This window comes from Spinacia oleracea, chromosome 5 (genome assembly GCF_020520425.1).
Source record: "Spinacia oleracea cultivar Varoflay chromosome 5, BTI_SOV_V1, whole genome shotgun sequence".
In the NCBI taxonomy this organism is placed as follows: domain Eukaryota; kingdom Viridiplantae; phylum Streptophyta; class Magnoliopsida; order Caryophyllales; family Amaranthaceae; genus Spinacia; species Spinacia oleracea.
In genome coordinates this window covers 23,858,924-23,872,167 of record NC_079491.1, presented here as the reverse complement: position 1 = coordinate 23,872,167, position 13,244 = coordinate 23,858,924, and the positions used below count along the sequence as shown (strand labels likewise).

General features: G+C 48.6%; 1 protein-coding gene across 1 annotated transcript; it reads right to left on the bottom strand.

Annotated features, from left to right (window-relative positions):
• Positions 1-9,869: 9,869 nt before the first annotated feature.
• On the bottom strand, positions 9,870-13,244 carry LOC130461361 (uncharacterized). The gene is made up of 4 exons (XM_056829440.1): positions 13,237-13,244; positions 11,680-11,769; positions 10,838-11,531; positions 9,870-9,884 (listed from the first exon to the last, which is right to left on the bottom strand). Exons 1-4 carry the CDS (start codon positions 13,242-13,244, stop codon positions 9,870-9,872), a joined length of 807 nt encoding a protein of 268 aa, XP_056685418.1.

Below are 13,244 nucleotides of genomic sequence, written 5' to 3'. Positions count from 1 at the left end.
CGGGGCATGAGTATTAATCTAGGTATCTACAATGTATGTATTTAAGTATGTATAAATGTACGTATAAAACCTATACCTGGAAAAGGGCTTAATTAGTATGTATCCCAAGTGAATTACTAAGCACAATAGGCCCAAATAGCCCACTATTGCTACAAGGGATCAGAGAATTGTAAGGAGAAAGGACACGTGTCCTTCTCCCATTCCCCAGCCAATCATGTAAGGGGAATATTAGGTCATTCCCACAAAAACCTAGTACTATAAATATTCCCACTTCCCTAGAAAAAGGGGTCACAATCAATACATTCTAGGGCAATTGCTGCTCTGCCTTCTCTCTACTTTCTCTCTCTATAAAAATACAATCTTGTTTAATCTTTAAAAGTTACCAAGAAACCTCCAAGGTATCTCACCGGAAAAACCCCACAACATTTGGCGCCGTCTGTGGGGAGGTACGGTAACATGGAAGATCAACGACAGGACAACGATGCTGGGCGGCCTACGCGCGTAGAGCGACCACCCCTCGAAAGAGAAATGCCGACTGAACATCATACGCCGGCCACAAGAATCACTGAAGATGCCGCGCGTACATTTGCGGCCGGGCACACCCCTCGTCACACTGCCGAGGTAGAGGTGCTCAGCGAGGAGGACGACCAGGCCAATCGTACCCCTCCTGGAGGACACCTGGATCCTCGGGTGGATACGGTAATAGAGGAGAACCCTGATATGCCTGTCTCTGTGGGTGCTCTTCGGGCTATTTTGGCTGAGTTCCAAGCTGATGTGGGGAAGACAGTTAATGCTGAGGTACAGAAGAGTATGCTGATTTACACCACTGCTGTGGCTGCAAATCATGAGAGGCCGGCAAGCAATAGGCCAACACTTTCTTTGCGCCCCCCAAATGTATGGACCAGGCTGACAGGCGAGGACCTAAGGAGACAGCCGCCAACAAGTCAGCCCAATCAGGCAATGTCTTACCTACCACGCCGAATGCCACGGCGGCTGATCGGAGAAACGTCCCGAGGACGTGAGCAGCCACGCGCAGAGCAGTTGCCCGACTCTGAGTCTGAACTTTCTGACACTGGGTCAACCCCCGTCATGCCGGATAGACCTCTCCCTCATCCAACTTATACGCATCTGAGCCAGGCACGTCCAGGGGCCACCCGTCTAACCCGTCAAACTCGCGGACGCGAGTCCTCCCAGCGGCTACCCTACTCCAGGCGTCAAGACCCTGTATATCACATTCAGGAGGGGGTGTCCAACATGGCCCTAGGGCACACCACCCCTTTTGCAGACTCCATCATGAGAGCCCCGAGGGAACCCAAAGTCAAGCCGCCCAACATTGATGCTTACGATGGTACCACAGATCCGGACATGCACCTCTTGGTTTACCGGCATCACATGTATGTCCAAGGAACAACTGACTCAACCTGGTGTAAGTATTTTCCGGGCACACTCAAAGGAGTAGCCTCTAAGTGGTTCGAGAGACTTCCAGCCGGAACTATTCGCTCTTTTTCGGAGCTCGAGCTATTGTTCTCTACTCGGTTCATGGCTCACAAGGAAGAGAAGAAGACGAGCATGCATCTGAGTAGGATTCAGCAAGGGAAGGACGAGTCCCTGAGGAGTTATGTGAAGAGATTCAATCTAGAGGCAGGGCAAATTCCGGATTTGCCAGATGGTGTTGCATTCGATAACTTCATTCGAGGGCTTAAAAAGGGCTCTTTCAAGTTTGATCTGGTAAAGAAAAGCGTCCGAACAATGGCAGAAGTGTTGGATGAGGCGGAGGCCTTCATTCATGCAACAGAGATTTGCAGCGTCCCGAAAGACCCCAGAGGAAGTGATACCGCCGAGCTAGCAGCAAAAAAGGAGAAATTTGAAAAGAAGAACCGGCCTAACGGGACGTGGGCTATTGCAAAAGAATCAGACAGGGCCCCCGGAGCGGCAGGTCAGAAACGGCCCAGAACTTATGATCGGGAGCGATTCGAGTATAACACAGACATGTACACAATCCTGATGGACGTCGGGTCCAAATATGACATTGATCGTCCATTTCCCATGAAGTCACCACCAGAAAGTAGGGACCCCAAACTGTACTGTCACTTTCACAGTGACATTGGGCATGACACCAATGAATGTAAGAGCTTGAAAAGGGCATTGGACGGCCTAGCCACCAAGGGGTTCTTAAAAAGTTATATCAGCAGGAACACGGGAGGTTCTGGCAAACCCTTCTACAAGAAAAACAAATCCCCTCCCTCGGAGGAAGATGGGAATCGTACCGACCCAGAGTGCGTGGCAGTCATCTCAGGAGGATTGGCCGCCGGAGGGCCGACCATGAGGGGCCAGAAGGATTATGCCAAGCGATTGGGGCAAGTGATGCTGTCCGGCAAGGCCACAGTTGACCCGTTTCCAAAAGTTGAAATCGGCGAGGCCGACCGTGGGAAAATCTCCACCCCGCATGACGATCCTTTGGTAATTGAGTTAAAAGTTGCTAACCTAAGGGTTAGGCGTATTTTGGTTGATACAGGAAGTTCGTCGGACATAATTAGTCTAGAGTGCTTGAATCGGCTGCAACATGATCCCTCAAAAATTGAGAAAATCCACTATCCCATTATAGGCTTCGGAGGTAGTGTCATCCACCCAGTCGGCATAATTACCCTTCCTCTGAGGATGGGAAATAAAAAGGAATCTCGGCAAATGGATGTCCGTTTTCTCATAGTGAAAGATCTGACGGCATATAACATCATCTTGGGGCGTCCCACGTTGAACAGGGCAAAGGCTGTCATTGTGACTCATCTGATGCTTCTTAAGTTCATTTGTGACGATGGGAGCGTCAGCACTATACATGGTGACCAGCAACAAGCTAGAGATTGCTACCTAACCACCTTGAGTCCAGAAGCATGGGGGACGGGTGAAGAGAAAGGGACGTCGAGCAACAAACGAAAATGTGGCGACACGCAACCCAAGGTCGTCAAAGAAACATTAACTATCTCAGCAGGGCACATGGAAGAGAGACGCCCAGAGCCTGTTGGGGCCCATTTCAATGTGGTTTTAAACACAGACAAACCTGACAGAGTAGTGCCCATCGGGATTTCTCCTGACGACCCGCTGGCGGCAGAGTTGGTCCACCTTTTGAGAGAATTTGAAGATATCTTTGCTTTCACGGTGGACGAAATGCCGGGTATTGACCCTGCTGTGGCCGTCCATAAGCTGAATGTGGACCCAAACTTTAAATCGGTTCGTCAGAAGAAAAGGAACCATGGGGAAGATAGAAATCAGGCGGCAGCCGCGGAAATACAGAAGTTGATGGAGGCTGGGTTCGTCAGGCCTAGTCAGTACCCCGACTGGGTTGCTAACGTGGTCCTCGTCAAAAAACCTAATGGTACCTGGAGAATGTGTGTTGATTACACCAACCTCAATAAGGCATGTCCAAAGGACAGTTTCCCATTGCCCAAGATTGACCGGCTCGTCGACTCTACAGCGGGGCATGCCATGATGAGCTTTATGGATGCCTACTCAGGGTTTCACCAGATTCCGTTGTGGCCTGACGACCAGGAAAAAACGTCATTTGTTACTGAACAAGGCCTTTACTGCTACAAGGTGATGCCGTTTGGGTTAAAAAATGCACCGGCCACCTTTCAGCGTCTTATTAACACTGTGTTCATTAAGCAGCTCGGCAGGAATATTGAAGCTTACATTGACGATATGATCGTAAAAAGTAAGCTGAGGGCGGCGCACATAACTGATCTCAGGGAGACATTTGAGACTATTCGAGCTTACAACATGAGGTTGAATCCTAAGAAGTGTGTGTTCGGGGTGACGGCAGGCAAATTCTTAGGTTTCTTGATTGATGAAAGAGGAATTGAAGCCAACCCAGACAAAATCCAGGCAGTAATTGATATGAGCTCACCAAAGACAGTGAAGGAGGTCCAGCGGCTCACAGGTTGCTTGGCCGCCCTGGGCAGATTCCTTTCCAGGGCTGGAGACAAGTGCCACTACTTTTTTAGGTCTGTCAGAAAGAAGGCCAAGTTTGAATGGTCGGACGAGGCCGAGGCGGCATTGGTCAGATTAAAGGAGCACTTACACACCTTGCCTCGTCTTATTAGTCCCTTGCTAGGAGAGACTTTGTACATGTATCTCGCCGTGTCCGAGCACTCGTTGAGTGCCGTTCTACTGACAGAGAGGGAGGGAATACAGATGCCGGTATACTTTGTCAGTCATGTTCTTCAAAATGCTGAAGTTAGATATCCTACAGTGGAAAAGTTTGGCTTAGCTCTGTTCATGGCCAGCAAAAAGCTCCGTCCTTATTTCTTAGCTCACAAAATAGTGATTTACACCGATCAGCCGCTCAAACTGCCCTTCACAAAGCTGGAGGCGTCAGGACGAATGCTGAATTGGGCAATAGAGCTGAACGCCTTTGATATCACCTATGAGCCGAGGAAAGCTGTCAAGGGGCAGGCATGTGCCGACTTCATTGTTGAAATGACGAGGCCAGACTTTGCCAAGAATACAAGCACAGTGTGGACAGTGTATGTAGACGGCTCATCCACACAGAATGGATGTGGAGCAGGGATAATCTGTCACTCCCCAGAAGGAGATACTTTTGAATATGCTATGCGATTTAACTTCCAGGCGTCAAATAATGAAGCCGAATATGAAGCCCTGCTTTGTGGCATTAAAATGTGTAAGGCGGCAGGCGCCGAGGAGATTGTAGCACTATCTGACTCCCAACTGATTGTGAGCCAAGTTAATGGGACCTACGAAGCTAGGGATCCGACTATGGTCAAATACATGCAGGCCGTCCATCAGGAAGTAGAGCCACTAAAAAGTTTTGAAGTAAGGCAAGTCCCTCGCTCGGAAAATAACCAAGCTGATGCCCTGTCAAAGTTGGCAAGTTCCGCGTCTTGTGATACCCCTCGGCACGTGTTTTGGGAGGTAAAAGAGCACAAAAGTGTTGAGCAAATGGAGGTGGAAACTCTTGACAGAACGTCCACATGGATGGATGACATAGTACACTTCAAAATGAATGGAGTCTTGCCCGAAGACTCAAGGGAAGCGGCAAAACTTCAAAAGAAATGTTCTTGGTTTGAAATGTGGAACGGCACCCTCTACAAAAAGGCCTACTCCCGTCCTTTGTTAAGATGTGTAACACCTGAGAAGGGGCAGGAAATTCTAGAAGACCTTCATCAGGGGTTGTGCAGCTCGCATATTGGTGGAAGGGCTTTGGCTGAAAAGGCACTTCGAACCGGCTATTACTGGCCGACCCTTAAGGAGGACGCAATCTCACTGGTCAAGAAGTGTGACAAATGTCAGCGCTTTTCTCACCTAATACATCAACCGGCACGAGTTCTGGCGCCCATTACAAGCCCAATTCCATTTGCTAAATGGGGGATGGATCTCCTAGGCCCATTCACGACCGCACCAGGAGGAAGGCGTTATGTCATCGTTGTTGTAGATTACTTCACCAAATGGGTGGAGGCAGAAGCGCTCAAAAACATAAAAACTGCTGATGTGAGAGCATTCATTTGGAAGAACATCATGACTCGCTTTGGGATTCCACAGGCTATCGTCTTCGATAATGGGCCCCAGTTTGAGACGCCTAAGCTGAAAGAGTGGCTGGCAGATCACGGTATACACACCTGTTTTGCATCAGTCGGACGACCCCAAGCCAATGGTCAGGTTGAGGCGTTCAACAAAATTATCTCTGAAGGAATGAAAAAGAAGCTTGACGAAGCCAAAGGTCTATGGGCTGATGAGCTGCCAAATGTCTTATGGTCCATCCGCACCACGGCTAAGAATTCAACCGGTGAAACACCCTTCTTGCTAGCCTATGGCGCCGAGGCTGTCCTACCCATAGAAATGTGTGAGCCAACGTTGAGAGTCATGCTGTATGACAAAAATGCTAACTGGGAGACAATGAAAGCAGCCTTGGACTTTCTGCCCGAGGTTAGAGGAAATGCAGCGCTCAGACAACAGCTGTACAAGATAAGGATGGCAAGAGAATACAACAAGAGAGTCTCTAATAGAGTGCTCAAAGTGGGAGATTTTGTCCTCAGAAAAATGGAGTCCACAGGACGAGCAAATGAACAAGGTAAGCTGACGCCCACTTGGGAGGGACCTTACGAGATCTATGATGAAGTTAGAGATGGAACCTACCGCATTCAAGACATGCAAGGCCGCCCTATTTCGCGCACTTGGAATGCCGACAATCTCAAGAAATATTTCTTCTAGATATGTGCTAAGCCTTGTCTTACTTACCACGATCCGGTGCCCAAGGGGCGGCCTCTAATGGTCATAGTAGGGTAGTAATTACTTTTGTAACCGGCTAAATTCGCCTTGCAAAGTTATAAATAATACTACTCTATTTGTCTCGTAATATTTATTGCTCGCACAATGAATATAAAAATATACACTCCAATGCATAACCAAAGCCTAATTGTATGACGGCCTGAGAAGTGGCCCAGATTAGCAAAAACTCAGCAAGACTAATTGTTTGAAGCCTAAGAAGTGGCCCAGATTAGCACCAAGTTGTAGGCTGATCACCTATCCAACTCCCCTCCCAATATAAGCAAGCCGCTGGCCGACCAGTACAGCATAATAAGTGCCAGCGGCACAAATAAACTTAAATCGTAAGTTATTTGTTCAAAAGCCCAGCGGCATGAACAACTTTGAAACATAGGTTGTTCGCTCAAAAGCCCAGCGGCATGAACAACTTTGAAACATAGGTTGTTTGCTCAAAAGTGCGGCGGCACGAAAATATGGCCGTCCAGCCCATTTGACGAGCATGTCTAGCGGCAATCATACCTATTGATTGACTTACGTCAATCAATATCGTTATAGACACGCTCGCCAAAGAAAGCGACTATCACAGTAGTGCCTAGCGGATGCTCAGTTGCCTGCGGCACCAATATCAAAGAGACTAAGGTTGTTTGCTAAAATGCGCGGCGGCACGCATGTTTGGCCGGCCAGTCCATTTGACGAGCATGTCTAGCGGCAATCATACCTATTGATTGACTTGCGCCAATCAATATCGTTATAGACATGCTCGCCAAAGAAGGCGACGACCACAGTGGGGCCTAGCACATGCTCAGTTGCCAGCGGCACCAACCACTTGGAAACAAAGGTTGTCCGCTCAAAAGTTCAGCGGCACGATTAACTTCGAAACAAAGGTTGTTTGCTCAAAGTTAGGCGGCACGAACGTTTGGCCGTACAGTCCATTTGACGAGCATGTCTAGCGGCAATCATACCTATTGATTGACTTGCGTCAATCAATATCGTTATAGACACGCTCGCCAAAGAAAGTGACGACCAAAGTAGGGCCTAGCGCATACTCAGTTGCCTGCGGCATCAACGTGCTTAGTGTACACTCGGTTGCACCTTGGCAATCATACCTATTGATTAAGCCTATTGATTAAGGAATAATCAAATTATGAATAGCAAGTAAATGCGAGATAAGAGAAGCATCAAAAAACCTATTTACTTATAAAACAACGCCCGTAGAAAGGCGTGTAAAAGTAGCTCAGAATTCTTGACCAGAAAAAAGAAAGAAAATTGTTGTGTGCTCAGCAGGCACAATGATACAGACGCCATCAGCGCCAAAACTTTACAACATAATTGTTTTTGCCCTTAGGCACGGGAACGCTTGAATAAAATTTTAAAAAAGCAGGAAAGGAAGCAAATCAGGGAGCGGCCGCATCGTCCTCGTCATCAGATGATACAAACTCAGGGGGCGGCTGACCAAGACGTTCAGCAGCCAACACAGCGGCACTGTGCTCCATTCGCCGCTGGAACCACCCAAGATCATACTCTGACATGTGGCTCTCCCAGGCGTGCTTAACAGCGTCCTTGGTCGCTTGTTCCCCCTGATCATAGGATTCCAGAAGACGCTCACGCAAGGTGCGAACTTGCGATCTGGCCGTCTCCAGCTCCCCACGAAGATGCTCGGCTTCCTCAGCCGCCTCTTTGACCTGAGGGTACTCCCGCAACTGGTCCTGAAGCGCCCGTATTTCCGTCGCCGCTGTCTTGGCCTCCTCGACCATTGCCACCATGTCCTTGTCCTGCGCCAAGATCTTCTTAAGCAGCTCGGCCTTGTCAGATCTCAACGCAGCTACCTCCTTCGCTTGAAGGTCTATGGTCGTCTGCATCTGCAGGCGGACCTCTTCAATGGACTTGAACGCATAGTCGCCATGGTGGGTGGACTCAGCCACCTGAGCTTTGAGCTCCTCAGCAGTGCGGGTCTTCCAACTCTTGCAGAATTCCATGCGGCAGAACAACTGCAAAAGAAGCTACATATTAGTAAATGACTCTAAAAGAGAAGACAAGTACAAGCAAGTTGGAAATAGACTTACGTCGAGAAGAGTGGCCTGGATCGCACCAAACTGGGCGTCAGTCTTGCGGCCAGGAAGAGAAGCAACATACTCTGCGGGGACGGCTTTAAAAACCTTGCGGCATATAGCCACCCTATCCTTTGACGAATAGTGGGGAGTAGCAGGTACGTTCTCGTCCTCGGCAGCAGCTGCATCCTTCCCTTTGTCTTTGGCTATAGGAAAAACAACGGCCTTAGGATGACGCGGAGAGTAAGAAGAACTGCCAGAGGAGGCTCGATACGTCTGAACGACGTTCGAATAATACTTACCGCCCGAAGACCTAGCTCGGCGGGCCACCTCCGCCGGTATCTGAGAGCGGACGTCGGCCGGGATTCCCGAAAGAGGGTCCTCCAGCTCGTCCGGATGCCCACCGGACCTCGATTTGGACACCAAGTCCACCACCAGAGACGGCTTGTCCACGCCCATCTCTTCGTCATCAGGGCATCCCCCCTCAGCAACCTTCGACTCGTATTTCTTCACGAGACGGCGAGGTAGGGGTTTTGGCTTCTTGAAGGTACTCGGAGTCTCCGAGCCAGCCGGCACAGCTCTCTTCTTCAGCTGGGACAGAGTCGTCCCCTTCTTCTTCCCTGACGCCCTAGCCGCGTCCTTAGCTTGCTAAAAAAGAAAGGACAGTCAAATATTAGGCCTCGTCATCTATCGCAAGTCACTCACCATATAGTGGCTCGTCATTAAAAAGGACGCCCATCTTAAAAATGACGGCGTACCTGATCAATCACAAGTCACTCACCATGTAGTGGCTCGTCATTAAAAAGGACGCCCATCTCAAAAATGACGAGGCGTACCTCATCAATCACAAGTCACTCACAGAACAGTGGCTCGTCATTAAAAAGGACGCCCGTCTCAAAAATGACGAGGCGTACCTTTTCAATCACAAGTCACTCACAGAACAGTGGCTCGTCATTGAAAAAGGACGCCCGTCTTAAAAATGACGGGGCGTACCTTATCAATAACAAGTCATTAAATAGTGGCTCGTCATTAAAAAAGGACGCCCGTCTTAAAATTGACGAGGCGTACCTCATCAATCACAAGTCACTCACAGAACAGTGGCTCGTCATTAAAAAGGACGCCCGTCTCAAAAATGACGAGGCGTACCTTTTCAATCACAAGTCACTCACAGAACAGTGGCTCGTCATTGAAAAAGGACGCCCGTCTTAAAAATGACGGGGCGTACCTTATCAATCACAAGTCATTAAATAGTGGCTCGTCATTAAAAAAGGACGCCCGTCTTAAAAATGACGAGGCGTACCTTATCAAGTGCAACACTCATATAAAAATGGCTCGTCATAAAAAAGGACGCCCGTCTCGAAAATGACGAGGCGTACCCTATCAACCACGAGTCACTTGTAAAAAAGGGGTGGGGGTGGCCCGTCTTAAAAGGTGACGAGGCGCACCTTGGCAACCACAGGAAAAACACTCACAAAGGGGCCCGTCATTAAAAAGTGACGAGGCCAACATTAGCAAACATGGGTCACATGTCAGGATATCGGCTCGTCACTAAATAGACGTCCACTATAGACAATGGACGGAGGAAGCTTAACTTGCAAAAAACAACCTAAGAGAATACTCACCTTGTACTCCAACTCGGCCTTGGCTTTTTGCATCTTGGCCTCATAGATGTCCGCCATCCAATCGGTCATATCGCCTTTCCCGGTATCCGCCGCCGACAACTTGCTCATTCCTTCCTCTGAGAACAAAAGAAATCCAAAGTTAGAAAAATGAATAAGACCAAGGCAGAGCGGCACATAAATTGGCATACAACCTCGAGTCATGGAATATCCTAAGCCTACGGCCGCTAGAAAAGCCTCGTTCCGAAACTGGCTAATGTGCGGCAACCACTCGGCCGGCACATGGAAACTCTTATCCACTGTTAAGTGGTAAGTGTTGGCCCTGAACAGGACCATTATCTGATCCCACTCTTCGGCAGTAAGGGGTGGAAGGGGCTCGTCACGATCCATGAAGTTGGCGTTGCAGTTCCAACGGCTCATTCGCTCATACATCTCCTGGTCGTCCGTGTAAAACACGACCCACCTCTTCCTCCACATATGCCACTTGCTGAGCTTGCCGACCACTGTCTGGTAGGTACCACGGCTGCTCAGATTAAACCACCCTTTGGCGGCACTGGGGGAACGAGAGAGGGAGACCAGATGCAGAAAGGCGTTGAAGGACGACTCCACGTCGTTCAGCGCACATTTGGCAATGTAGCCAAAGATATCCGCCCATGAGTGGGGGGTCAGCTGGGCCACCCCAATATTAAAACCATCTAACACCTCCACAACGAAGGGGTGTGGAGGGAATCTCATGCCGAGTTTGATTGACGCGGCATACACAGGGAATTCTCCCTCGGCAAGCAGGCTGACGGTCGAGTCCAGACCGGCCGGCACGCGCATTTGGTACCCTTCCCCCACGCAGAGGTCATCCCTCATCTTGGCTCCGTGCCTGTCTAGCCACCGCATCCAGCCCACGTCTGGATGAATTTCTGACGGAAGCAATTGGGCCTCCTCCCGTCCTCTGGGCCTAATAAGCTGGGGAGCAGCTTCTTGCTCCTCGGCGGCCGATGACAATGGAGCGACGCTTGGCTCCCCCACTGCCTGGCTCGCTGTACCCTCCGACGAGCTTGCCGCCTGCTCCCCCGCCTCGACGTACTCGTCGATCTCTTGAAAGAGTTCGGCAAATTCTTCGTCGACTGCCGAGGCGGTGGAAGAATATCTCTCCCTAGGAGGTGTCGATGCTCCTTCCCGCAAGCGCAGGCGCGTAGGATCTGCCGTTTGCTTGGTTCTAGCCATGCCTTCTGCATAGTGAACGAAGCACGGCTTAGGGGTGACCAACAATGAAGAAAAAGACGCGATTGGACGTCCGCCCCGACAAAAGATGAACGGCGGAAAAATCTTAAATAAAACCTTTAAACCCTTACCTAGTACTAAGAGGTCGGCCGCTAACAAAGAGAAAAATGACGAGAGGATAACAAAAACAAGAAAGGCGAAAACTAACCTTGAAAGATCCGCGAAGTACTTGGTGAAGAACAGGATGAGTTTCGCGAAGAACGGGATGAATTTCGCGAAGAACAGGATGAGTTTGACGAGGAAAAGGATGAGTCTCGTGGTGGCCGGAAATCGCCTGATGGTGGTAGGAACACGCCGGAAATCGCCTATGAGAGCTCTGTGAAAACGAAATGTAAAAAAATGAAATTTACCCCCCCCCCCCCTCTATATATAGGGAGGGGCAAAATAGAGAAAGGTGACACGTGTCACCCCCTCAACACCTGACCCAAAGATGAAGATGCAAATCAAAGATCAAGAAGCGATACCCGGAAAGTGTTTCCAGAAATGCCCTTCTTGAGGGGCAAATGTTGTGGGCAAAATTACCATGCCTTCGTGCACCAATGAAGATGTGACACCTGGCACGTATTGCGCCCCCTAAAGCAGAAATCATGCAAAGTCTACTCCGGGGCATGAGTATTAATCTAGGTATCTACAATGTATGTATTTAAGTATGTATAAATGTACGTATAAAACTTATACCTGGAAAAGGGCTTAATTAGTATGTATCCCAAGTGAATTACTAAGCACAATAGGCCCAAATAGCCCACTATTGCTACAAGGGATCAGAGAATTGTAAGGAGAAAGGACACGTGTCCTTCTCCCATTCCCCAGCCAATCATGTAAGGGGAATATTAGGTCATTCCCACAAAAACCTAGTACTATAAATATTCCCACTTCCCTAGAAAAAGGGGTCACAATCAATACATTCTAGGGCAATTGCTGCTCTGCCTTCTCTCTACTTTCTCTCTCTATAAAAATACAATCTTGTTTAATCTTTAAAAGTTACCAAGAAACCTCCAAGGTATCTCACCGGAAAAACCCCACAACAGATCTGATATGTTGTCATCAGTACCAATTTTGCTTATCTCGACTTCTTTTCTTTCAACGAACTCTCGTAGAAGGTGAAATCTACGAAGTACATGCTTGACTCTCTGGTGGTGTCTAGGCTCCTTTGCCTGTGCAATAGCTCCGTTATTATCACAATACAGGGCTATTGGTCCTTTAATGGAGGGGACTACACCGAGTTCACCTATGAACTTCCTTAGCCATATAGCTTCCTTTGCTGCTTTATGTGCAGCAATGTACTCCGCTTCAGTTGTAGAATCCGCAATGGTGCTTTGCTTAGCACTTTTCCAGCTTACTGCTCCTCCGTTGAGGCAGAAGACAAACCCAGACTATGATCTGAAATCATCTTTGTCGGTTTGGAAACTTGCGTCCGTATAGCCTTTAACAATTAATTCATCATCTCCACCATAGACCAGGAAGTCATCTTTGTGCCTTTTCAGGTACTTCAGAATGTTCTTGGCAGCAGTCCAATGCGCCTCTCCTGGGTCTGACTGGTATCTGCTCGTAGCACTGAGTGCGTACGCAACATCCGGGCGTGTACATATCATAGCATACATTATTGAACCAATCAATGATGCATATGGAATCCCATTCATTCGTCTACGCTCATCAAGTGTTTTTGGGCACTGAGTCTTGCTTAGAGTCATTCCATGAGACATGGGTAGGTAGCCTCGCTTGGAGTCCGCCATCTTGAACCTATCAATCACCTTATTGATATAAGTGCTTTGACTAAGTCCAATCATCTTTTTAGATCTATCTCTGTAAATCTTGATGCCCAATATGTACTGTGCTTCTCCTAGATCTTTCATCGAAAAACATTTCCCAAGCCAAATCTTGACAGAGTTCAACATAGGAATGTCATTTCCGATAAGTAATATGTCGTCGACATATAATACTAGGAAAGCAATTTTGCTCCCACTGACCTTCTTGTATACACAAGATTCGTCCGCGTTTTTGATGAAACCAAAGTCACTGACTGCTTCAT